General features: G+C 36.4%; 1 protein-coding gene across 10 annotated transcripts in view; it reads left to right on the plus strand.

The window, feature by feature from the left end:
* Positions 1 to 25928, plus strand: part of ptprub (protein tyrosine phosphatase receptor type Ub) — a 445346-nt gene that overhangs the window by 330678 nt on the left and 88740 nt on the right. For 3 of the 10 annotated variants that reach the window (XM_056474629.1, XM_056474631.1, XM_056474632.1), the window contains exons 14-16: positions 19497 to 19635; positions 25516 to 25545; positions 25765 to 25925. In XM_056474629.1, the coding sequence (XP_056330604.1) occupies positions 19497 to 19635; positions 25516 to 25545; positions 25765 to 25925 (330 nt within the window). The remainder of the gene's footprint in view (positions 1 to 19496; positions 19636 to 25515; positions 25546 to 25764; positions 25926 to 25928) is intronic. The other 7 variants (XM_056474635.1, XM_056474637.1, XM_056474638.1 and 4 more) reach the window with 3 other exon arrangements.

Here is a 25928-nt window from a genome sequence, read left to right on the forward strand (position 1 = left end):
GATGCTACAGAATATGCTCTTTGTGGAAGTACTGTGCAGCTTTGTGCTAAATTGTTTTTGAAAGACAGTGTAAGGTCAAACTGACCTGTGCAGGTTGAAGTCAACTGCACATAATCAATTAAAGTTACATTTAGACAAAGTACAGCTTATAAATATTGCTTAAAATTCAGCAAATGTTAATATTTTTATCAATTATTTTTTTAATTTAGATTGAAAGACTTTCCAGCATTCATTATTATTTGCATAGTCACAGAAGTACTACAGTTATTATGGTTAAAATCTTGTTTTGTGTTGCAACAACATGTTTAATGAGTGGTTACCATGTTTTAACTACAATAACTGTGGATTTTTGGTTTTATTTGTAGTAAAACCATGGTTGATTTTTGTAAGGGACGCATTTAAAAATGAACTGAATGGAAAGATATCATGTAAACCAGCATAAAAAAAGAATCAAACCTTTCAACAAATGCATTATGCAGATCACTATTGCCCATAACATAGTGAATGCAAATGGTTTTTATAAGCCTACCAATACAATATAAGCGCACATACTGTATATGCACAAATAAATGCACAGTAATTTCTATTTTTACTCTGCGTTGGATATACACTACCTGACAAAAGTCTTGTCGCCTATGCTGGTTTTAGAAACAACAAATAATAACTTGACTTCAAGTTAATCATTTGGAATTAGAAGTGGCTTTTATGTAAGGCAAAGGCCTCTAGATTACGCTTATTTTACCAAAATAAAACATGATAATGCTTTGATTTTTAACTCTTTAATTATGACAGTAAGGTCTGACTTTGCTTAGACAAAAGTCTTGTCACTTAACAGAAACAATGTACAGTATAGAATATAAAGTCATGGTGCAGTGGAAAAAGAATTAATATTGTGTAGGACTCCCATGAGCTTGGAGGACTGCATCCATACATCTCTGCAATGACTCAAATAACTTATTAATAAAGTCACCCGGAATGGCAAAGAAAGCATTCTTGAAGGACTCCCAGAGTTCATCAAGATTCTTTGGATTGATTTTCATTGCTCCCTCCTTCATCTTACCTCAGACATGCTCAATAATGTTCTTATCTGGTGACTGGGTTGGCCAATCCTGGAGCACCTTAACCTCCTTTGCTTTCAGGATCTTTAGTATGAGAAGGAGCGCTATCCTGCTGAAGAATTTGCCCTCTCCTGTGGTTTGTAAATTAATGGGCAGCACAAATGTCTTGATACTTCATGCTGTTGATGTTGCCATTCACATTGCAGATCTCTTGGACGCCCACATATTGAATGTAATCCCAAACCGTGATTTTTCCTTCACCAAGCTTGACTGATTTCTGTAAGAATCTTGGGTCCATGCGGGCTCCAATAGGTCTTCTGCAGTATTTGTGATGATTGGGATGCAGTTCTACAGATGATTCATCTGAAAAATCTACCTTCTGCCACTTTTTCAAATGATCAACTAGAAGTCAAGTTACTATTTGTTGCATTTGTTGACAAGACTTTTGTCAGGTAGTGTAGATATGAAATAAATAACTTAAAATAAGTTTTAATTGACCTAATGTGTGTTTTTCGTATAGTGTAAGCTGTGTAGCAAGTTCAGTGTATCATGGTTGTGGCTAACAGATTAATTGGATATTGCAAGGAACAGTAAAATCTGGATTAATTTATGAAGTTTACCTGAAACCTGAGAAATCACTATACCACAAAACAGCTTGATTCCATTATGTGCTACATAAACACCTCTATTAAAATCTCAGAAAGTGTAGTTACGCAACACTTTCAAATATGACTATATGGCCAGAAAGCATAAAACAAATTTCACATGACTCGATAGATCCACATTGGATAGAAGTGGAGCTTTTCTGCTTATATTTGCTGTTTACTTATTCAACAACGTGCATGCCTGAGGGCCACAGCTTTTCTAGGATGTCATCAGCATTCTGCTTCCAGATCCCACAGGAACTAACAGTTTGCTGCGGGCGGATGGTGCGTCAGTGTCGTTTTTAGCATCTGAGACATCAAAAGGGAAGGATATGGACCACTTCAACAGGAGAAAATGAAACGCTAAATATGGCAGCTGTAGTCCCACTTTAGAGTAATACAAGTCTGTTGCCTTATTGATCGAGCCATTTTCACAGGTGTAGAAAGTCCCGCCAGGGTCTCGAGCACGAGATGTTGCACAACACTCAGATGTTTGTCTAGCGTATTAACATAGAGAAACAATTAAAACAGCTGTGATACATGTAAACAACTCTGACAGAGCTTTGGGACTATTCCAAAGCTGACGTCTTATGTCTGATTGGAGGGTTGTTGCAACTGACTTTTTGTGAAGTGAGTATTGTGAGGGTTGTCAAGAATGGTTAGCCATACTCAAAACTGGTTCTCTGCTTTTAACCCATCCAAGTTGGCTGGATAGCCTAATTAAATAAAGAAACCAGGATCCTCACCATATTTCTTAGCTAGAGTTTTGTTGTTGACCTTCTTGTGTAATGTTTATCAAGATATAATTAGATTAATTTCTTATCGCAAGGGACAGTGCATCTGGAAAGTATTCATAGTGCTTCACTTTTTCCACATTTCTTTGTTATAGCCTTATACCAAAATGCATTAAATTAATTTATTTCCTCAGAATTCTACACACAATACCCCATAATGACAATGTGAAAAAAGATTTTTTGAAATTGTTGCAAATTTATTAAAAATAAAAATCCTGAAAAATCTCATGTACAAAGTATTCACAGCCTTTGCTCAATACTTTGTTGATGCACCTTTGGCAGCAATTACAGCTTCAAGTCTTTTCGAATATGATGCCACAAGCATGGCAGACCTGTCTTTAGGAATTTTTGCCCATTCCTCTTTGCAGTACCTCTCAGGCTCTATCAGGTTTAATGGGAAGCGACGGTGTACAGCCATTTTCAGATCTCTCCAGAGATGTTCAATAGGATTTAGGTCTGAGCTCTGACTGGGCCACTCAAGGACATTCACAGAGTTGTTGTGAAGCCACTCCATTGATATTTTGGCAGAGCGCTTTGAATCATTGTCCTGCTGGAAGATGAAATCAAGAGCACTCTAAAGCAGGTTTTCATGCAGGATGTCTCTGTACATTGCTGCATTCATCTTTCCCTCTATCCTGACTAGTCTTCCCGTTCCTGCTGCTAAAAACATCACCACAGCATGATGCTGCCACCACTATGTTTCACTGTAGGGATGGTATTAGCCAGGGGATGAGCGGTGCCTGGTTTTCTCCAAACTTAACACCTGGCATTCACTCCAAAGAGTTCAATTTTAGTCTCATCAGGCCAGAGAATTTTGTTTCTTATGGTCTAAGAGGCCTTCAGATGCCTTTTGGCAAATTCTAGGCGGGGAGCGGCTTCCTTCTACCATACAGGCCTGATTGGTGGATTGCTGCACAAACGTTTGTCTTTCTGTTAGGTTCTCCTTTCTCCACAGAAGAACGCTGGAGCTCAGACAGAGTGACCATTGGGTTATTGATCACCTCCCTGACTAAGGCCCTTCTCCCCCGATCACTCAGCTTAGATGGCCGGCCAGCTCTAGGAAGAGTCCTGGTGGTTCCAAGCATCTTCCACTGACGGATGATGGAGGCCACTGTGCTCATTGGAATTTTCAGAGCAGCAGAAATTTTTCTGTAAGCTTCCCCAGCTTTGTGCCTCGAGACAATCCTGTCTCGGAGGTCTACAGTCATTTCCCTTGTCTTCATGCTTGGTTTGTGCTTTGACATGCACACTCAACCCAGGGACCTTATATCGACAGGTGTTTGCCTTTTCAAATCATGTCCAATCAACTGAATTTACCACAGGTGAACTCCAATTAAGCTGCTGAACCATCTCAAGAATGATCAGTGGAAACAGAATGTACCTGAGCTCAATTTAGAACTTCAAGGCAAAGGCTGTGAATATTTATGTACATGAGATTTTTCAGGTTTTTTTATTTTTAATAAATTTGCAACAATTTCAAAGATTTTTTTTCACCTTTTCAATATGGGGTATTGTGTGTAGGATGTTGAAGAAATAAATGAATTTAATCCATTTTGAAATAAGACTGTTAACATAAAAAATGTGGAAAAAGTAAATCGCTATGAATACTATCCACGTGCACTGTCTCTTGATGGGTTCTGCGAAAGACACTTTTATTAATAAATAAATTCAGTAAAAAAGAAAAAAAAATAACCAAAGAACAAAACAAAAATATTTTACTTTAATCTCCGCTGAGAATAAAGGGCCTAAGTCTTACAGTATACAGAAGTCTGTTGAGGTATGCCTTTTATACAGTATTTAAACCTTTGAACACAGCTGCGCCTTTAATGTTACAAGTTTTATAAGTTGTTACTGCTGATATACTTGGGTATATCTATATCAAGATAACTTATAGTATATCTCTAAATATATGAATCAACATTTGGGCAGTTCATCAGGGTTGTCCACCAAACACAAATTTTTAGCTGGGTAAGGATATCTTCTTTTGGAGGTAACGTTCCCATAGCTCTTCCAGGTTGTGGTTGTAGTAATTGGTTAGAACTGTCATCTAGACCATATCCTCCTTTAGCGCCAGCAGATGGCTGGCCTACTTCAGTATGCCGTCTTTGACCTCTTGAACTCTCTGTCGGAGATGCCTTTCTCGTCTCTTATGCTTCTCATTGCTAATAGCATAGGAACATCCCAATATATAAGTGAAGTTGTGTGTCTTTTACAATTAATGTCATTTAACCAACCAGACATTACAAAGCGCACACACATAAGTTGTTAGGCCACAAGTGCGCCTCATCTAAGTCTCCTCATTTTGTTTTCTGAAAGTTTTGTGGTACAAAAATGACTTTTGTACTTTTGAGAGTCTTGAATCTCCCTCATACCAAATTGTAAATATCCAACATGATCCAGCTTGCTTGTCCTCATAAGCTATTCTATCTGTTGGACATCTCTGAAATAGCAAATGAGAGCGCCAACCAGGTGTTGCATGCTTTTATACTGAAATATGGCAACCGCAATCATGTCCGAAATTGGAGTATTGACAAAGCAGATTGACTTGTACAGCAATGGCAACAACATAAGTGCCCTATAATTGGTCTTCTTACTGCAAAATAGAAGACACATCAGGAGATCCAGCTGACAATAGGCACTTTTCCATTATCACGCTGAGCAGTTCCAGGAACAGTTCTAGTTCTGTATGTTCACCTGAGCCATGTATAGCACGGTACAATTACAAACAGTTCTCAGCATGGAATTCTAGGCATGGCTAGGCCTGGTAGAGTACATGTGCATGTGATTTCACCACTCTGTCACCTGACGACCAGTTTCTCTATAGGTACCCATGAACGGTGTTGGGCAATAATGCGGTACTAATAATGCGTTACTGTAAGGGCATTAATTTAGACTGTAACTAATACTGTAACGCATTGCTTTTTGAATATATTAACTCGGTTATCATTGCAATATGATGCATTTGACCGTTACTTAATAAATTTATTAATTTTGGCTGCAGCCTAGCCTACATCTTCCTGTTTACATCAGTGACGCATTGTGGGATTGGTGGATGCCAACCAACCACTGTAAAGAAGATGCGTCGTGTACAAGGAGCCAGACTGGCCAAAAGTAAAGCGAAAGCAGAGAGAGTGGGTGCGTGCTTGAGGTAGGCCGAGTGTGTGCATGAGAGAGACTGAGAGACTATTAACATTACTACTATTAATTACTATTGCTAATACTACTATGTTTGTTGTTTCAACATAAATAAGCACACATTTCTTATCTGTATAACAAAATTGATTAGTTTAGTAGACACAGTGACACATTTCTGTTATATTTCAGAACACGTTATTTAAATGTATAGCATTGTATTGCTGTGATTTATTTTTTTATTGTTAAACATATTTTTATAGCTGTTATACAATAGCAGATTTTGCACTTTGAATATTCACAGCTTACTTAAGTTGCTGACATACCACATTTAATTTGTGGTTAGTTTGAAAATTGCTCATAGATTTCATTTTAGAGCAGATGTTATGTTTTTGTTTTGTTTAGAATGCATCAAATTTATAGTTGTCTATAATAGCCCTTTTGTGGTGCTGTTTCACCAAATTCTGACTTAAATAAATTTATAGTTTGACTTAAATAGAAATATTTAAAATGACCTTTTATTTAGGTTTGTCTTGTGTTTTAGTTGTGAGATTGCAAATTAATTAAAACTAAATTAAAAACTAAAGTAAAACAACAGTGTATCTTCCATGCAGCACTGAAGTGATGTTATAAGTGCATTTATGGGAGCATTAAAAATGTTCTTTGGAAAAGTAACTCAAAAATTGCTTTTTAACAGCAATGGATTACTTTTTGGTGTAAGTAATCGATAAAGTAATTGAGTTACTTTAGTTACTTTGAGTAACTAATAACTGAAAGTATTACTATTTTTCAGTAACTAGCACAATACTGCCCATGAGCATCTAAAGCAGAGATGCCCAAAGTAGGGCCCGCGGGCGAAAGTTGGCCCATGGAAACCTGAGGTTTGGCCCGCCATCCCATCTGAAAATAGAGGAAGAATGAAATGGAGTTTGTTGGGGGGGGAGGGAGTGGGGTAAATACCTTTGACAGAGATCATCATTTCGAATTTAATGTGTACCCTTTTCTTTGTTTGTTTACCTGAGGAGCTACAACAAAGCCAACTAAAGTTAAATGCTTCATATGAATCAGACTTTTAAAAAATGTAAATACTGTCACTTGACAGATAGAGGACATTGGTAATCAAATCAAGACATTGGTAATCAAATCAAGGCAAAGGCAGCTCGATTAGTGTATTCAGGATTGAGCTCCATTGTGTTAGAAATGGGATTGTATATGTTTTTACTATAATAAATTGATAATTAAAAAACGAAAAATATATATACTCATCATTAATGTTTTAAAGCAACTTTTTCAAGTTATTTTTAAATAATAAGCAAACAAATGAGCAAATTTAATGTAATACGGTTTGGTATATTTAACTTCGGCCCTCAATCAAGTTTGGTTTTTGGTCCTTTATAAGAAAAGGTTTGGCACCCCTGGTCTAAAGGTACATCCAAACACACAGCAGACTGAAAGCCAGGATTGCTACATTGTTTAAATGCAGAAATAAGGAAAGGCATCAATGCTTTTTCTTTCTGTTACCAAAAAAGGAGTGTGAGGGCAGAGTACATCGTTTGCTTGGAGGTGGGCACATGTAAAGATTTAGCTGGTAATGTCTAAACCGGCAGGAAATTTCAATTACATCACATAAATACACTCAGACAGTTTGTAAAAAACAAGCTGCACCTTTTCTTTCAACTTGTCTATGCTGGCAGACACAAAAGAATCTAAACAGTGAAAATTGCGTCCGATGTCACCTTTAAAGGTGATGGGCATGGATAGAATATGGGATTTGTTATTGCAGATTTATGGTGTTCAAGCTGCTGTTGTAACCTACTGTGTGTATGTGACATCCCAGGACTTGCTTACGAAAGCAATTGTGATTCAAAAACTGACTCAAACACTGGAAGTGCAAACTTATCCCTGGAGATTTCAGTGTCTGTCCTTTGGTGTAGTGGCCTATCTTGACCTAATAGGATACTGCTAGGCTAGGTTTTGGTATTAAAGTGGTTTCCACCATTCCGGTTGGATTGTCCAGCCCTGTTGCCAATGCTCAGTCCTCTCACAGCTATACCACTGAGAAATAGTCCATAATGGTTCAGTAGCTAATCTTACATGTGCACTTTTATTCCTCCCAGGAGCTCAGATTTCCAACATGGTTTGTTTTACAGTGGAATTTTGTATCTAGAAACACACCAGTTTCTCTGTTATGCACCCCCCCCCTCTCTCTCTTTTTTCTTCTGGAGACAAGGGCACTAACGGAGAACAGGTCACTCTTTCATCTTGTTTGTTTTGGTTGCTTGTGGTAGGGGAGTGGACTGTATCAAAGCAGATTTGTCTGAGGCAGGCAGTCTCAGCCCAGACACGCCACAACGCGCAACCAGAGAGAGAGATCAGTTTTCGGGTCCCTGTCTGGTCAGGAGGAAGACCTTCACATCAAACACCACTGATGGAGTCACCTGTGCCTGTCAATACACGCTACCGCCTGTCAGGCCCCTCAAAGAAAGATGAAAAGGTTGTGGAGGCATAGATTTCTGTCAAGGCAACAAGAAAGAGTTGCACTCCCCTCTATCGAACGACATCAGGGCTCAGTGCAGGCGGGATGGTATTGTAGTCTCGGGCGTTCGCCACGATTGAACACAGCCCCTTGGTTAAATAGACCTGGCTTTCTTTTTGAGACTGAGTAATGAGGGTGACAACTAGAATTCATGAAGCCAACTGGCGGCAATAGACATTTTAGGCCTGTTTTGTGGTCCCATCTGCTCAGTGGGCACAGATACTGTAGATGTACATTTGGGATATGAGCTCACATGCCAACATATTGATGAACAGAATGAAACTCGCTCGACTTCTGCAACAGAAAACAACTAATTAACAGTGCTATATTCATAATTTATCTACTGTTTGCATTCTTGATTCTTAGATAACAGTTCCTCTATTAAACTGTCATAGTGTCATTAATCTTTGCATTTTATTTGTTTTTATTTATTTCTTTATTTTTACTTAAACCATTGTTTAATTAAATTATTATTTTTGAATATTACAATATTTTTATTATAGCAATACGTTATTATTCCTTGAAATTTATTACAGTCTAAATTAATGAAACAAGTCTTTATTTTAATAAGGCAACATCAAAACAGCCTGAATATTTTTTAAAAAAGTATTCATTTAGTAAAATATTTATATTTAGATTAAAATGTAATCAATTTCAACTTAATTAACAGTTTTCAGTCTCAAGGCGTTTGAGACATGGGTAAAAAACTAAATATATATTTCATGAAAGGTTTATTTTGCATAGATAATTCTTCATTTCCATAGGTAAATTTTAATTTATCTGGTTTCCAAAATTATGCAGACAATTAGTTAAAACCAATAATTTTAAGTGGAGTTTATTTCTAAACTAATTTCGAGAGGATCACATTTATGATTACCCATTTTACCCCGAAGAATGCCCCCCATTCCCACCTACTCCTCCTCCTCTTTAGTAGATTAATCCAGGAGAGGGCGGCACAATGGCTCAGTGGTTAGCACTTTAGCCTCACAGCAAGAACGTCGCTGGTTCCAGTCTCAGCTGGGCCAGTTGGTATTTCTGTGTGGAATTTACCTGTTCTCCCTGTGCTCGCGTGGGTTTCCCCCAGGTTCTCCGGTTCCCTCCCACAGCCCAAAGACTGAATTGAATAAACCAAGGTTATTATAGTTGATGAAAATGAACTAAAAAACAAAAACTAAATTTGAAAAAAACTTCCATTAACTAAAATAAAACTAAAAAGAAGAGTTTTTTTTTTTAACTAGAACTGACTTAAACTGTATTGTGTACATACAAAACTAACTGAAACTAAATAAAATTATAGCAAAAACATCCTTTGTTTTTGTCTTTGTAAATGTAGTTAATACATAGGCCTTCTGTATACCTTTTAGAAGTAAATCTATTTACTTCACGCTGTCAGGTGTTTGACCTGTACAGCACCTTAGAGTCTGTAATCCTGATGCCATTGGCCAGATCAAGCCAGTCCCCCTCAGCATTAAATAAGACGCAAACAGAGACTTAAAAGTATTAAGTTAACACATTTGTGCCTAATAATGGGTTTTATTCCTGTGTTAGTGATCGCGATTGCGAACAAATTGTTCTTTTTAACCGAATCTTCTAAGGGCACACTCACATTATGTACAGTGGCCTTGAACCGGACAGAAGCACGCTTGTCCTCCCTCCCGTCTCCCCCGGCATGGCATTCGGGCCAGAGCACGGTTACATCATCGATGATGCGCGTGCTTCAGCCCGGTTTAAGGCAACTGTACATAGTGTGAGTATGCCCTCAGTGAACCAGTTGAACTAGTTCACCAATCTATCTCTAAAAACCAATTTAAACTAACTGAATTTAAAAACAAAAAGTTAAAACTTGGCACAGTATATAAGTATTTATATACTATAGTATTTATAGTTGGTGGCTCATTCAACCATGGTAACCCCTAATATTCAAGGAATAGGCTGAGTGAACGAATTTGGGGGAGCTCTCAAGACCTACCTGAGCTCAGACTCCCCTTTCTCCCAATGAAATGGGAGGGAGCCTTGGGCTCAAGGTACTTCTGAGCTCAGGGCTCTCTCCTGGGACAGTAGCTAAACACGCTTTATTATCAATTATCAGTTAAGTGTGATCTTATGAAAAGGATATCTTCTTTTATAATGGTGGCCATTACGCCATTAGTCCAGCGGGGAGGGAGATGCATCTAAAATTTATGTATTGTATATTTTGTGGTAATAATTTGGTAATGTGTACATGGAACTTCGCTTGTGTTATGGCATCTTGCTGCAATTTTATTTTTTTTAAATGGGATAATAAAATTAAATCTGAGTCTAAACATATTCTGTGTATTTTGAGGGTCTAAATTCTTTAAAAAAGTTTCATTCCTGTATTAATAACAGTTTTTTTCTGGGTCAAAATGGATCAAAGGCTTTAATGATATAAATAAAACCATTTTTGGTTCTCTAATAAAGGTTTTATAAGAAAAGAAGGAATCCAGCTTGACAAGAAAATCCATAATTGAGGTTGTTGCTTTTGACTGGCCTCATAATTGTCCTATGAATCAACAATCAAAGTCCAGGAGAAAATTGACGCCCCAATGTGCTCGAAACGCAACCGAATTACATAGTCTTACAAAAAGAAGCTGCCAAGACTCCCATTTCATTGCACAGGTGACAGTTTAATTAACAGTCCCTTGGCAATCTTCACAGAACAATAGACTTTCGTTGTAACTCCAAGTGCTAATTTCCACTTTTGGTGCGCTCAGCAGGTGCTCACATTAATCTTGAAACAAATTTCATGCCTGTGTTGGGCTTAATTGATATTCTGAAAGGAAACTCAGCACGACGATAAAAATCTGATCAGGTTTGCATCTGATTTTAATGGATGTTTTCCCATCTTTATTTCATGCAATGAATTCATTTAATACCTCATTAAGAACTCGTGATTTAGCTGTTATTGTCGAGATTATGCATGAACTTTTATTTTCACAAGCATCTTATGTTTGGAGTATTGTACTTGCATGTTGTTGCGTAAAATTGTTATCCTACATAGTTTTTTGTTTATATTGACAGTAAACATAATAAGGTGTGCTTAAAACTATAATTTTGCATAATTAACAATGCATTTGAAACTATTCAAAACCATCCATCCATCCATCCATCCATCCATCTATCTATATTGAATATACTGTATTTCATCCATCCATCCATCCATCTATCTATATTGAATATACTGTATTCCATCCGTCCATCCATCCGTCCATCCATCCATCTGTCCTGTCCCTCCATCCGTCCGTCCATCCATCCATCCATCCATCCATCCATCCATCTGTATTATACTATATTCTATCTATCTATTTATCCATCGATCGACCGACCGACCGACCGTCCGACCTACCTATCTATCTATCTATGTCTGTCTGTCTGTCTGTCTGTCTGTCTGTCTGTCTGTCTGTCTGTCTGTCTGTCTGTCTGTCTGTCTGTCTGTCTGTCTATTGTATTTTTCAGTTTAGTTTATTGGTTTGAAATTTACATTGATTGAACTGACATTGACAGTATATGCAATGTTTGTAGTTTGAATATCATTAAACCCTGCCTTTTCTTTAAATATTTAATTTTGTCTGTCAACACCAGTTTTGAAAATGAGATTTTTAGTTTTTTATCAGATGTTAATTGTAGACGTAGAACAAAAATCTAGATCAGATCCCTTTACTTTAGACATCTGAAGAATGATGTATATTTAATATTGTTATCAGTAGAATGCAGACACATGTGTTGGTGCCTTAAATGCAAATCTGTGTCTGTGAAGATGTGCACCAAAAGCTCTATACTATATAAAAGCAGATGGTTTCTTCTGAGATATCTCATAGCTTGGCTCTTTTCAAAAGGTTCCTGTGGGAGTCTGACTTCTCAAGTCTTCTGTAATGTGGGGTCTCAGTGGGGGAGTTGTCAAAGCATAGTCTCTATTGTCTTCAGATATACAAAGTCTGTCACATAGAAAGTTTCTTTCAATTGGAAGGGTAGAAACGGTCTAGAATTATGCTGCTTCTTCCTACAAGGACTTTGGTTGAATGCCAAACATGCAATACTGTAGGATTTTTTTAACTAGTAAAAAGTTTGGAGCAATTATTCTGGTCACTCTTTTTCATGCAATTACAAACAAAGAAGGACTGAGATTCCAAAACTTGAGAATTTATTCTGAGTTCTTGTATACTAGGGGTGGGATATTCTCTGCAAATACTGAATGAATCTTTTGATTCGGATCTCTTCAGTGAATGTTTATTGCATGAGTTAGTCTGAACAAATTTATGATACAGTTTTTCTCAATTGCTTTGGCACATTTTTCAAAACAGACTTAATATTCTCTAAACTGTGAGTGCAAATGTCAAAACTGTTTTCTGGAACTGCAGACCTTTATTACATGTTTGCTAGTTATCATGTCAGAAATTTGGCCAAGGCCACCAAAACATAAAGTACACATTTGTCATTGTGTAAGCCACACTGCTCAAAATGATTAGTTGTTTTTTCACCATGACAGTCAACCATGGATAGTAAGAACAATTCTGATATTTGTCGAAAAGAGTGAATAGTACATAGAATATTTAAACAGTACATTTATTTGTGTACAAATGTATTACATGCTAAGTGCAATCTTGCTTTTCCAATTACACTATTGTATGTTTCAAATTTCTTATGGTACCATAAATACACACAAAAAACTATAAAATATCATCCATGAAAAAAATATATATTATTGGTAGACATCCTGTACCTATTGTTGGCCTTGCCAGAGATTACACTACTTCCAATTGCTTGTCCACAAGCATGTTACTGCAGTTCAGGATTGTGAATGTAGTGATTGCGTTGTGGGCAATCTATATACAGTTGAAGTCAGAATTATTAGCCCTCCTGAATTATTAGAGACCCCCCTCCTCCCCTGTTTATTTTTTGCCTCAATTTCTGTTTAGCGGAGAGAAGATATTTTCAACACATTTCTAAACATAATAGTTTTAATAACTCATTTCTAATAACTGATTTATTTTATCTTTGCCATGATGACATAATATTTACTAGATATTTTTCAAGACACTGCTATACAGCTTAAAGTGACATTTAAAGGCTTAACTAGGTTAATTAGGTTAACTAGGCAGGTTAGGGTAATTAGGCAAGTTAGTGTATAACGGTGGTTTGTTCTGTAGATGAAAAACAAATATAGCTTAAAGCAGCTAATAATTTTGATCTTATAAAGGTATTTAATAAGTGAAAACTGCTTTTAATCTAGCCGAAATAAAACAAATAAGACCTATTCCGGAAGAAAAAATATCATCAGATATACTGTGAAAATGTCCTTGCTCTGTTAAACTTAATTTGGGAAATATTAAAAAAAAAATAAATAAAATAAAAAAAGGGGCTAATAATTCTGACTGCAACTGTGTGTATATATATAAAAATATATAGTTTGGTTCCAAATATGATAAATAGATTATGCGAATTGTATTGCAACTAGAGGTCATTTATCAATTTAGCAGACATTAGAATCAATGTCAATATCAGATTTGTATGGTGTAAACGTGCTTATACAATTATTTGATAATTGAATAAACAATTATGAGTTTTGAGTGTGATGGCTTATACAATGAAAATGATTGAGAATTTGTGAAGAGTTTGACAGTTTAAATGAGAATTGACTCATCAGTTTTGATCAATAGGCTATTAGTTTTTGTCCAATCTATGGAAAATTGGACTGTTTGCACACATGTGCCAAAGCATTTGCAATTTGCTTAAATCAATAAGAAATGTTACTCTAAAGTGAACAATAAGCTAATTGTTCAGACATCTAAACTTATTGTTTTGAAAAATAAAAATTTCAATCGAGAATTAAGCCAAAGCAATTGAGAAAAACTGTAATACCATTGAAAGCAACAACCAATTCAATCTTTACTATTTCTCCCTTTTGTTTCCATTGAATTAGGGATGCACAATATTTCATTTAAGCATTGATAATGTGCGCATTCACACCGGTCACATAGATATGCAATGTCCATTCTGAATTATAGTTGATCAGGAACAACAGAATTGTATTTAATCACTGTATTTATGTGGAATTTATATGAATTATGCAAAAATATAAATATATTTCTTTCTTAGATTTTTTGTCTTGTTTCTATCAAAGTGAAAACAAAATTATTTAAAAACAAAACTTACCTCACTTGCAGATAATTTCCTTAAAACAAGCAAAAAAAAAAAAAAACGCTTAATTTTCACTTATTTTTTCTGACGGTGAAAACTAAACAATATTTTTACTTTTTTTATATTTGGACTAGAAACAAGACAAAATAAAGTAAGAAAAGCTTTTTTTTTTTTGCATTGTTATTATTGAATTTCTGTACCTGAAAACTGTTAGACTGCCCAGAAAACTTGTGTCTTGTGAAACTGGATTCATACTGTATCTCAATATTTATTGTGAAAATATTGTGCAACCCTACATTAAATATTCAAACATAATCAGACTCTTAGCCCAGCATTGGGACAAATATGGACTAACTCATTTAAATCTCCTAAAAAGGCTGGTCATCAATGAAAGGCAAATGCACAGGGAGACAGGATATGCTCAATGGCCAGTCGGCTCAATATTGCAGCTGGAATTGCTAATTCAATCACTTTGGATAAAGAATTTGGCAAATGACTAAATCAAATTAAATATAAATGGGTTCATCATGTTACGCTATGCAAGTTTAGTAAAATTGTCTGCTGATGTTTTGCAGATATCTGTACACATTAATACATGCATACAGTATATTGTACTGTACATATGCAGTCTGCTTGCTTTTGAGTGTTCACAGACCGGCTTTGACTGTTCCAATATGGAGGATGGATTATGTATAGCAACTCATAAAACAGCTTCTGTTGAGGCATCTGTGCATATGAAACTATGCTTACTCCAGTCTGTTTTCAGAGGGATTTCTTTTCCACTTTTTTGTTGTCACAGAAAGATGGGGGAGTTTTGAAGCTGCCTTTGGCTGTTGGGAAAGCAGAGAGCACCATGGCAAATTCTTTTCCTTGCCGCCCCTCATCCCTCCACATGCTTATGGCTTATTTTTAGCCTTGGCCTTGCATGGAGCCCTAAAGCAGACCTCCTTCCTCATGCTCATAGTCTCTTCTTGATAGAGCTCTGTCAGTTTAAAGTCACTGACACACTAGTTGTAAGATGTAAGAGATGCAGAACTCCAGCGGTGGGTTTGACTAAACAGACATGGCTTCGTCGGCAAGTAACCGGCTACTAAGTAGCTGTTTGGTGACAACAGCGAGGCTGGACGTTTCACTCATTTGGAGAGGAAGAGGAGGTTAGGTTGTATCACTGGTTGTTTACAAGAGTTAATCTGTGTTTTCTTTATTTTTCTTTTCTTTTTTTTTTTTTTGGTTTGTTTTGCAAGGAGCAGTAGATTTTTGTGTCAAAACATCTGCTTGCCTTTGTCAATTATATAAACAGTGTAACAGCTGAGCGTATGCCTTATTATTTTTACTTTTTAAGAGAACATCACAAAAAATGTCCTGCCTTACCTTGTATCAAGTTAACTTGACACATAATTTCAGTTGGCATTCATTAAACTGAAACCTAAAACCTTTCATCTTAAAAAAAATCTGTTGAAACATGATAAATATTATTACATTGTAGTTTTGTTAACAACGTTATGACATATTAATCAAATAATTTATTTTTTGAGTATATAATATACGAATATTTGTGTTACTGTCACGGTTGAGTTTGGGCAAGGACGAGGACTCAGTTGCAGGACAAAAGTGTGGGTTTATTAATGATGAAAAATAAAATAAAAAGACAACAAAAACAACCCAAGGGGGAAAACATTAACAAACGAACAAACTTGGGCTGGCTGAGAAGAGTAGGGCTGGACAAGACATGATACGATAAAACTTGAAACTCTCAAAGAATAACAACAAACTGGCATAGGACAGCAGACAAGAGGGAGCTATAAGGAGAGCAAAATAAAAAACAAACAGGTGAGCAGAATAAACTAATAATGGGATTACAAGATGACAGAGACTAGACAATACAAAGACACAACATAAGCCATGAGCTCACATAAAACAGGACTATAAACATGCAGCCAATGAGAGAACCCATTAACAGCATGCTCACATGAAACATTAAAGCATGCGACGACAATGTAAACACTAAGCCACATGCTTTATAGAAAACCAACAGAAGACTGAATGTAAGACACATGTACACAATAAATAAAACGCTTAGCGTGCACTTCTGACACGCATGTTCTGATCCCACTGCCAACTGAAACAGAAACCAACTAGACTGGAGCTCTGAGAATGAAACACCATGTCGCAAACAAACAACACACACCAGGATGGGCAAGCACGCGCACACTGAGCCTCCTTGGAAGCGCTCGCGCTCCTGAGAAGGCTTGTTCAGAACAACAAGAAACACATAACAGACAAGACATGACTAGTGCTCGGACTCTGCCACAGAAACAAGAATTAACAAGCCTGAAGTGACTGAATCTTGACAATTACATATTTTTTAACTATGCTGTTAATGAATTATTTTATTAGATATTATTAGTTGTAGTAACAGTTTTTTGTCTTATTTTTGGCATCTTTTAAAGTGGAAGTATTCATTCTTAAGATGTATATACAAAAAAAATATTATAGAATTTTTAAATTAATTTCAGTCTACATGAGATTAGGGTTGTATATATTTTATGTATTATAAACATAGACTGTAAAACATATGGACATAGTATTCGAGACGTCATCCATAGGTTTCTGAAGAGCGCAAATGAAGCTAAAATTGGGTGTAGCCAACCGACTGAGGGTTACCAAATAAAGTGTGAGCAGAGCTACAGATGCCTGCTAGCATTTTGCTTAAACTGGCTTTTTTGGGGGGGATCCTTCATTAGATGCAACTCATTTGTGTTTTGATCACATCTGCTTGACTGTATACTATATCAATAATAAAACAAAGTCTTTAGTCTTTTAAAAAAACACTGTTGTTATACATTAAGCCACTAAGCATTGTTCTTATGACGTTTTTCTACAGGAGGAAAGTGCAAAATAGTTCCAAATACTTAAAATATAGTCCGTGTTAGTAAATGCTAGGCAATTTATAAAATCCAGGCATAACACTGTATTTAACGTTTCACATGACTGTTCTACAGCCTACAGCTAATCAATCTGTCTGATAACTATATTTAATTATCTTAAATGATAAATAAAACTTAAATAAAACAAATACATTTATAGATATAGTATATAAGTATATAATTTTACTCACCCGGGAATAGAGGCCACTTGAATAGTTTGTGAGCACAATTAAATGCACACAGCCTGGCATATTATCTGATAGTTATAGGAAATAATTCTAAAACTTAATTGACTGTGTAAAGCAACATAAAACAAAACAAAAATATAATGTATATGCCGAGTTCAGCTGAGGTGACTTGACGGCGACCAGCGAGAGCTAGCTGTCACACAAGTGACGATGCCCTTAATTATGCGGACCTAATATAACTTAATATTAAAAAAAATGGATTAGTTATAAAAATATATATTAGCTATATACACCAAAATCGTTTTTGTACCAGGCTATAAATACCTTTTTTTCTGTTGTTAAGTTGGTCATTTTAACATTGGGGTCAATAGAAATGTGCTCTAGTATGGAGCCAAGCCTAGCGGAATTTCAAAGAAATTGCATTTTCAGTTACTTCCGTATTAACTTCACGAGGGAGAGCGGGATGTTGCCTCTTGATTATAAAAAACTCAAATGCTGTATACACAAATTCAAATTCTTTTCTTTAGTGTTATTGCTTGAAGTTTTTGTGAAAACACCAAAACCTACATATTTCCACTGTTGTTCAAACAAAACCATCAGGACAGGAAAAAACCCACAAACAAATGCAAAACATTCCTCGTTCGAGCATCAGTGTGTGAAAAGAGTATAAATAGCCCAGCTGCTGCATGTCCAGGTCAGGCCAATTTGCCTCGAGCTCCACTACATATGCAGACTTTCTCTTTACTTTCTCCCAGATCACACATCCTCATTCTGTGGTTTGACAGGGAGTCATGCAATCCCCAGGAGCTTCAGATTGTGAAATGACCCCTGCCCACACGCTGTCAATGGAGACAGGTGCCGCTGATAAATAGCTGACCGGGTGCAGTTGGCACTCGCATCATAGAGGAGGCGTGCAATCTGCGTTTGTACAGTAGAGAAACGTCTCATGATGAGAGATTGAAGGAGCCCTCAGGATTGCCTTTCATTTCTTTCACCCCGACTGCATTTTGGGTTTTGACTCAAGCATAGATTGTGGATGCTTTTCTCGCTTTCGTTCTCCGGTTGTCAATTTTGTCTTGCCTCGATTTCTATTTCTCACCGTGGACAGCCATAGGTCTGTTGATTTCTGTTTTTCGATTTGAAGACTGTTGACAGCTGCTGAAAAATCCAGCTAAAAGCTGCTTGTGTCAATTTCACGTAGATTCTAAGTTGATATCAGTTTGGTTAAGTGCTTGATTAGCTGTATTTATCTTTTAATTTTCTATAACTTCATAGCAAGTACGGTAGGACCTTATTTACCTTGGTTAAAGTTATTATAGAATTTTTAGTCATAGTAGCTGACTGGGTGCAGTTGGCACTTGCACCATTGAGCAGGCACACAATCTGCGTACTACAGTAAAGAATCTCATGATAAGTCATACCATAATGAGGGATTGAATGAGCCCTGAGGACTGTGGGAGATCTTTTTTATTTTTTTCCCCAACTGTATTTTGGGTTTTGAATCAATCAATCAATCAGTCAGTCAGTCAGTCAGTCAGTCAGTCAGTCAGTCAGTCAGTCAATCAAAATCAATCAATCAATCAGTCAGTCAGTCAGTCAGTCAGTCAGTCAGTCAGTCAGTCAATCAAAATCAATCAATCAGTCAGTCAGTCAGTCAGTCAGTCAGTCAGTCAATCAATCAACCAATCCGTTAATCACCAAATCAATCACTCAATCAGTTGGGCAGTAAACCAAACAATAAATCAGTCAACCAATCAACAAACCAATCAAATCAATGAATCAATCAATCAGTTGAGCAGTCAACCAACCAATAAATCAGTCAACCAATCAACAAACAGATTAATCAATCAATCAATCAACCAACCAATCAATCAATTGGGCAGTCAACCAACCAATAAATCAGTTAACCAATCAACAAATCAATCAATCAATTAGGTTTTCTCTCTGGTTCCTCAGTATTTTATATTTGTTTTCTAATAAATATTTATTATTTCAGGTTTATATATTTACATAATTGCAAGTGTACTTAAACACTGTTACGTATGTGTGCGTTTCCTCCAGCTGCCTGTAAAGACCATCAGCGAGCTCTGGAGGTCACTCAGCGGTCAGAGGAGATGGGACTCATCCTGGGAGTGTGTGCTGGTGGACTGGTGGTCCTGATACTGCTGCTGGGGGCAATTATCATAATCATTAAAAAAGGGTAAGTTTCCAGACTGAACCTGAGCATGCTTTGCTTTAAGTCTTAGCTGTAATGCAAATGAATTTGGACACTCAAGTCACCTTTAAATATTTAATTGGCCTTCAGTAAAATGTTTAGTTTACACACAGTTATATGTATGGGAGAAGGTTATTATAGTTAATGAAAACAAACGAAAAAACAAAGCTAAAATAAAAAAAAATAATTGTTAACTGATATAGAAATAAAAATGAGTTTTAGTTTAACCAACTAAAATTATAGCAAAAATGTCCTTCATTTTAGTCTTTGTAAATCTATTTAATACATAAGCCTTCTCTCTGCCAGGTGTTTGACTCGTACGGCACCTCAGTGTCTGTAATCCTGATGGCATTGGCCAGATCAAGCCGGTCATCCTCCAGTCAGTCCTTGCTGTTGCTCCCGTGACTAAAACAACGAGTGGACATGACAGCAGCACAGTGACTGCATGATATACGACCCGAGCAGAGACTTGTATTAATTTAACACATTTGTGCTAAATAATGGCTTTTATTTTTGTATTAGTGATCCTGATCGCAAGCAAACCGTTCTTTTTAACCAGATCTTCTAAGTGAACTGGTTGAACTAGTTCCCCAAATCGACTGAATCATTTGAAACGATTCGCGTCTCCAGTAAACATTTACCTTTTGACTCAAAATAAACCGATTTCAAGAGTTGTTCAGTTATTAGAACAGTAGGCTACACAGAGATCAGATTTCAGAACTGATGAACTGATAATACTGTGCATGCGTGATTCAGCAGGTGAACATGAGAGCCTGCTGTGACTGAAGGGCTTAAATGAGAGGACCTGGCGAAACATAAGTATTTAAAAACAGGGGTTCATAATGGAATTTTAAAAAGTAAATCATGCTTCAGTCGGGTTGCAAAACTTAATTATAAGAAACTTTTCAGACCATAGTGATGTTTTAACTGACTGAAATTATGATTGCTGACTACTTATTTTGGTATTCATCAATACTGTGTATCTAACCTCAGAAGCAGCCTTGCACACATATTGTACTTAGGGCTGCTATCATGTTGGCTATTGTATTTGAATTTGAAGATGGGTAGATGGTAGTGGTAGATGGTAGTGTTCATGTGTCCTCTAAATACATGTTTCAAAAATGTTTCTTTGGTTGAGTTTTTATTATACAATATTTATTCTGATGACTTTGGATCTTGCACCTAACGAACATCCTTAATTACAAAACAAGCAAACAAGCAAACAAATAAAAAACTAAAACTAACACTGAAACTAATAAAAACTAAACTATAACTAAGCAACTTCAAAATATAGAAATTAATGGAAACTAGTAAATCTACCTCTAAAAACTAATAAAAAATAACTGGATTTGAAAACAAAAAGGCAAAACAAAATAAAAACTAAATCTAATAAAAAAAAAATAAATCCAAAACTATTATAACGTTGGTATACAAAATTAAATTAAGAGACCACTTGTAAATTCTCAGTTTCTCCAGATGTATTGGATTTAATAGGTATGTGACATTTCTTCAGAATTTCTTCCACAAATTGCTCGTTTTGCTCAAACACATAATAATTCATTGTAAGTCCTGAGAAATTGATTGATTGATTGATTGATTGATTGATTAATTGATTAATTGATTTTATTTTTTTATATTATATATTATATTATATATAATTAAAAAAAAAATCTTGTGACTTGACTGTCCAAATCCTTTTTTGATGTTCTGCTTCAAATTTGGGCCCAATCCCAATTCTGTTTTTGTACCCCTACTCCTTCCTCTTAGCCCTTGAAACAGAGTGTGAAGTGGAAGGGCTTCAAAATATGTACCCCTAGGAAATGGGACAGCACTACAACACCAGCACTTGTCATCATATGTAATCGCCGTCCCTTGCTTCATATGAGATTGACGATCACGACTTCTGTAGTTATTCCAGTTGCGTTCGTTTTTGGTATTTATCTTCAGGAAATCACCGAAGACTACAATATCATGCTAATATAACGATATAATGAGGCAATAAGATCGTAACTGTACTGTGCATTTACACCGTGGCTATATCCATCTATGTAAACACATGAAAACAACATTAACATTATAGCAGCCACTGTGAAAAGCTAATTTCCAGCCACTAGACTTGGGTATTCGAGTGTCATCAAGTGACAGATGTGAAAGTATGCTGTGGGACTGCTAAACAGGAGTTATTAATATAGATTATAGATCCATATAAAACATTTGCTTGTTTGTTGTAAATATTCAGAATAATGACAAAAAAATACTAATTTGTGCAGCCATGCTGCCGTTGTAGATGGTGTATTGTGGGAAATTTTCGTACCCCATGGTTTCAAGTGTGGTCCTGAAAAATCTCAGTTTCAAGGGGTATCTAACCCTTCCCTTTAGCCCTACGCCTTCAAGGTAAAGAGAAGTGGGACAGGGGAAGGGCTAAGGGGTAGAATAGGGATTGGGCCTTAGACACTGACAGTTGTAATCCAATGTGCCATTCTCACATATTTCTTTTAAACTTTCTGTTTAAATGAGACTTAATCTGTTTCTGAGGGACGCGGCTATAGTGTGCATTCAGCTATGACTAACTTAAACTTACCCATTGTGGTTTATGACTTTGATTATTGAGCTCAATCAAAGGGCACTCAGGTGTTCTCCCCTTCATTCTCACGTGCATCAGCGGAGAGATTGCCAGGGGTTTTCATCTTCTGAGATTATCTGAGTGTGAAATATTTAATTAAAAGGAAATGCAATTCAATTACTCACTTAATTAGGCCCTGCCCGCTGCCGCCCTGAACCAGAAATGAGCCAATAATTGGGATGGAGAAAGTGTGCTTTCAGAGATAATTAGCCTGTGGTTCTCAAAAGGTCATCAGATCCAGTGGCAAATGAGAGACGTGAGCCTCTCGTTCCTCAAACAGCACAGATAACTGAAGATGAATCTACGCAATGGTCATCTCATAGATTCATCTTCAAAAACTGATAAAAATCATTCATCATCTGATTTTTTTCTTTCTTAAGAATTTCTCCCATGCATGAATGGTGATTGTTTAGAGACTACTGTTTTAAAGATTCATCTGTTTTGTATGATGGTGGCTGGTTTTTGGTGCTGGTGGGGATGCAAGATAAGCAGATAATTCATATTAATAATCTTATAGATTTATATATGTATATACATTTTCTAAAGTGTTGCATTTCTGTAATGTGAGTATAAAATACACCAATATTAAATAGTGTAATATTATAATAATTAGAATAATTTTATTTTTATAATAATTATAATTTGTATATATTAAATAAAATCTGATTTAAGTGACTGACCTGTTGGACTCTTATGATCCACACCATTACAGTACTGTGGTCTGTACTTTGTACCTCACTTAAATGTTCTAAGAGGATTTGACAGATCCTGGATCTTTTAATCTTGATAACTGTTCTCTGGATAATTTGGTTCTTCAAACATGTTTGTGAATCAGATTAAAATGTCTGGATGAACTGATTTGAGATCACTGCATGTGTTGTGAAGGACAGATCCTCAAAATCTTGATCAGCAATGCAAGGATTGGCTGACAGCACAGCAGCTTATTGACATCTGATTAATATTCAATTATCCCTGTGAGTAAAATTACATAAAAGTCATAGTAAACGTTTTGTTAAATATGATACGCAATAACTTTCCACATTTGTTGTGTGCTGCTTATTTTACACTTTGTGTGTCAAGAATATTTAGCAATTTATTTATTTTGACATTTTAGAGCATTTAGAGCATTACTTTATTATAGAAGGCTAGGCACATTTAAGTTTCTTAATCTGCAAACTTAAATTTTGCATATAAAAGCATTTTGATATTGGTAAAGCTTCTGCAACCTTTGCAAAGCCTGAAATCACTGACATATTAGCTGTCAAAACATGTGCATGCCTGCATAAATTATTATTCCTTAAAAAAAAGTCGAATATTGTGCATTTCTGTTATCATAAAATTGTAAAGCTGGGTCATTCCTTTAAAAAAAGTAATCATTTGTATGTAAAAAGTCCATAATAAATATTCTCTTTGATCCTCTTGAGGGGGGAACCACCCCATTTTGGTACTTTTATGCAGATTGCATAAGTTTTATGTATATATTTTTAAAACTTACATAAACATAATTATTATTAATTATTTAATATTAAATAGTATTAATTACTATAAAATAGAAATGTATATATAAACTTAATTTTTTTTTTAACTATTTTAATATTTTCTTAAGTGTTTATAACCTATAGGTTACTATTGTAAGAAAATATCAGCATTTGGTACATACTATCAGTATTACCTTTACTTGAGAAGACCCAATCTAATCCTCCTGAGCAGCTTTCAAGTGAAGTTTTGAAGAATGAAACGATCCTGGATCATGTCAAGTTGTCAAGAACCAAATCCAGCTAATTGAGTAATACACTTACAGTATGAAGAAGGGACCCCTGGTCAAAGGTTTGCAGTAGATTGTTTGTGTTTCTGAAGGAAGTCGGTTATGCTCACCAAAAGCTTCTATTGTAATAGTTTAATAAAATAAATTACATTTATTCATGTTATCCCAAACTAACTACAATCTTAAAATAAAAATAAATAGGCAAATATTTTAATAGATATATAGTGATGGGGACTCAGTGAGTGCTGTCTGTCGGATGAGACGTTAAACCGAGGTCCTGTCTCTCTATGGTTGTTAAAAATCCCAGAATGTCTTTCAAAAAAAGAGTACGGGTTTAACCCCGGCATCCGGCCAAATTTGCCCACTGGCCTTTGTCAATCATGGCCTCTTAACCAACCCCATATCCTAATTGTCTTCATCACTCTGTCTCCTCTCCACCAACCAAGCTAGTGTGTAGTGTGTGGTCTGGCACAATATGGCTGGTCGTGTCATCCAGGTAGATACTGCACACTGGTGGTAGATGAGGAGATCCCCCCAAAAATGTGTAAAGCACTTTGAGTGTCCAAAAAAGCACTGAATTTTTTTTTTATTTACTTATTTATTTATTGAATTTATTCTTTGGTAAGCATAAGAAAACATAAAAAAAAAAAAAACATTTTAAAAAAGAAAAGTCATAGCTACTTCAAATTATTGATTTGCCTGAATGACCACATTTTTTTTAAACAGGAAGGGATCTGTCTCTAACACTACCAGAAACAAACCAGCTTGACCTCTCCTATATAGTCCTAGCCTAAATATTATGGCTAACTTTTTTAGAGTTTAAATGAAGAATGATCAGAACACTCTTCAGCCTCTCTTTTCCATCTTCTACCATAAGGGGGGAGGGGGACGTTTTGATAAGCTAAACGTTTAAGTGCAGCAAACCCACAGTGCAGTCATTTAGCCAGAGATAGAGTATCAAAGAAATGTTACTTCAGCTAGCTATGGGAGTCTTTCCCGCTCAAATGGAAAGAGAGAAATATACCGGGCCTTTGTGTAAAACAGAAAAAAAAGTAAGCCATTTAATCCAAATGCGCCCCAAAATGGAGCTGAAGAGCGATTGTAATGCGAATGCAGATGGAAGTGTTCGCCAAGCGTTTCATTGGACAATTTAGCAGATATTGGGTTAGATTGCGCCCGCCGAAGTTGCAACTGTGGAGAGCGAATATAAAAGTCCCTCTCAGCAGGCCACTTTGTTTAACTCGTTAAAAGCAACAAGACGACATATTTGATTAGTCCGCCATTTCCCGCTCTGGCTGAGGTTTTGTGCGTATCTGCATGCGTCCCATTACTCGCGTGGCAAATGCAAGCTGCTGACGGCTTGCCATTTTTCACTCTAATCAGAGCTTTGCCGGTGCTTGCATCTCATGTCCCTTCTTCTTCTTGTTCTCTTTTTTCTCTTTCTTCTTTTATTTTTTTTCTCTCTCTCTCTCTCCAGAAGGGATTACTACTCATACTCTTATTATCCGTAAGTGGCTTTTTCTCCATTGCACATCATCATTTCTCATGGCTTTTTTGTGTGCGCTTTTTTGAGAAGGGGGCGCCAGCGGAGTGATGATCTTCTCTTTCTCTCTCACCAACTCTTCTAACTCACCCCATCTCTCTCTCTCTCTCTCTCGTTTCCTTCACGTTCCATTTCTCTACCTCTCCTTCTTCTCTCCTTGGCCTCTTCTCTCTGTCTCCTCAGTAGGAAGCCGGGGAACATGAATAAGACCCCCATTACGTACAGGCAGGAGAAGAGTAATATGATGGGCTCCATGGAGCGCAGTTTCACTGATCAGAGCACTCTGCAGGAAGACGAGAGGATGGCCTTGTCATTTATGGACACCCATACGTGCAGCACTCGCAGTA

Source organism: Danio aesculapii, chromosome 16 (genome assembly GCF_903798145.1).
Source record: "Danio aesculapii chromosome 16, fDanAes4.1, whole genome shotgun sequence".
NCBI lineage: Eukaryota > Metazoa > Chordata > Actinopteri > Cypriniformes > Danionidae > Danio > Danio aesculapii.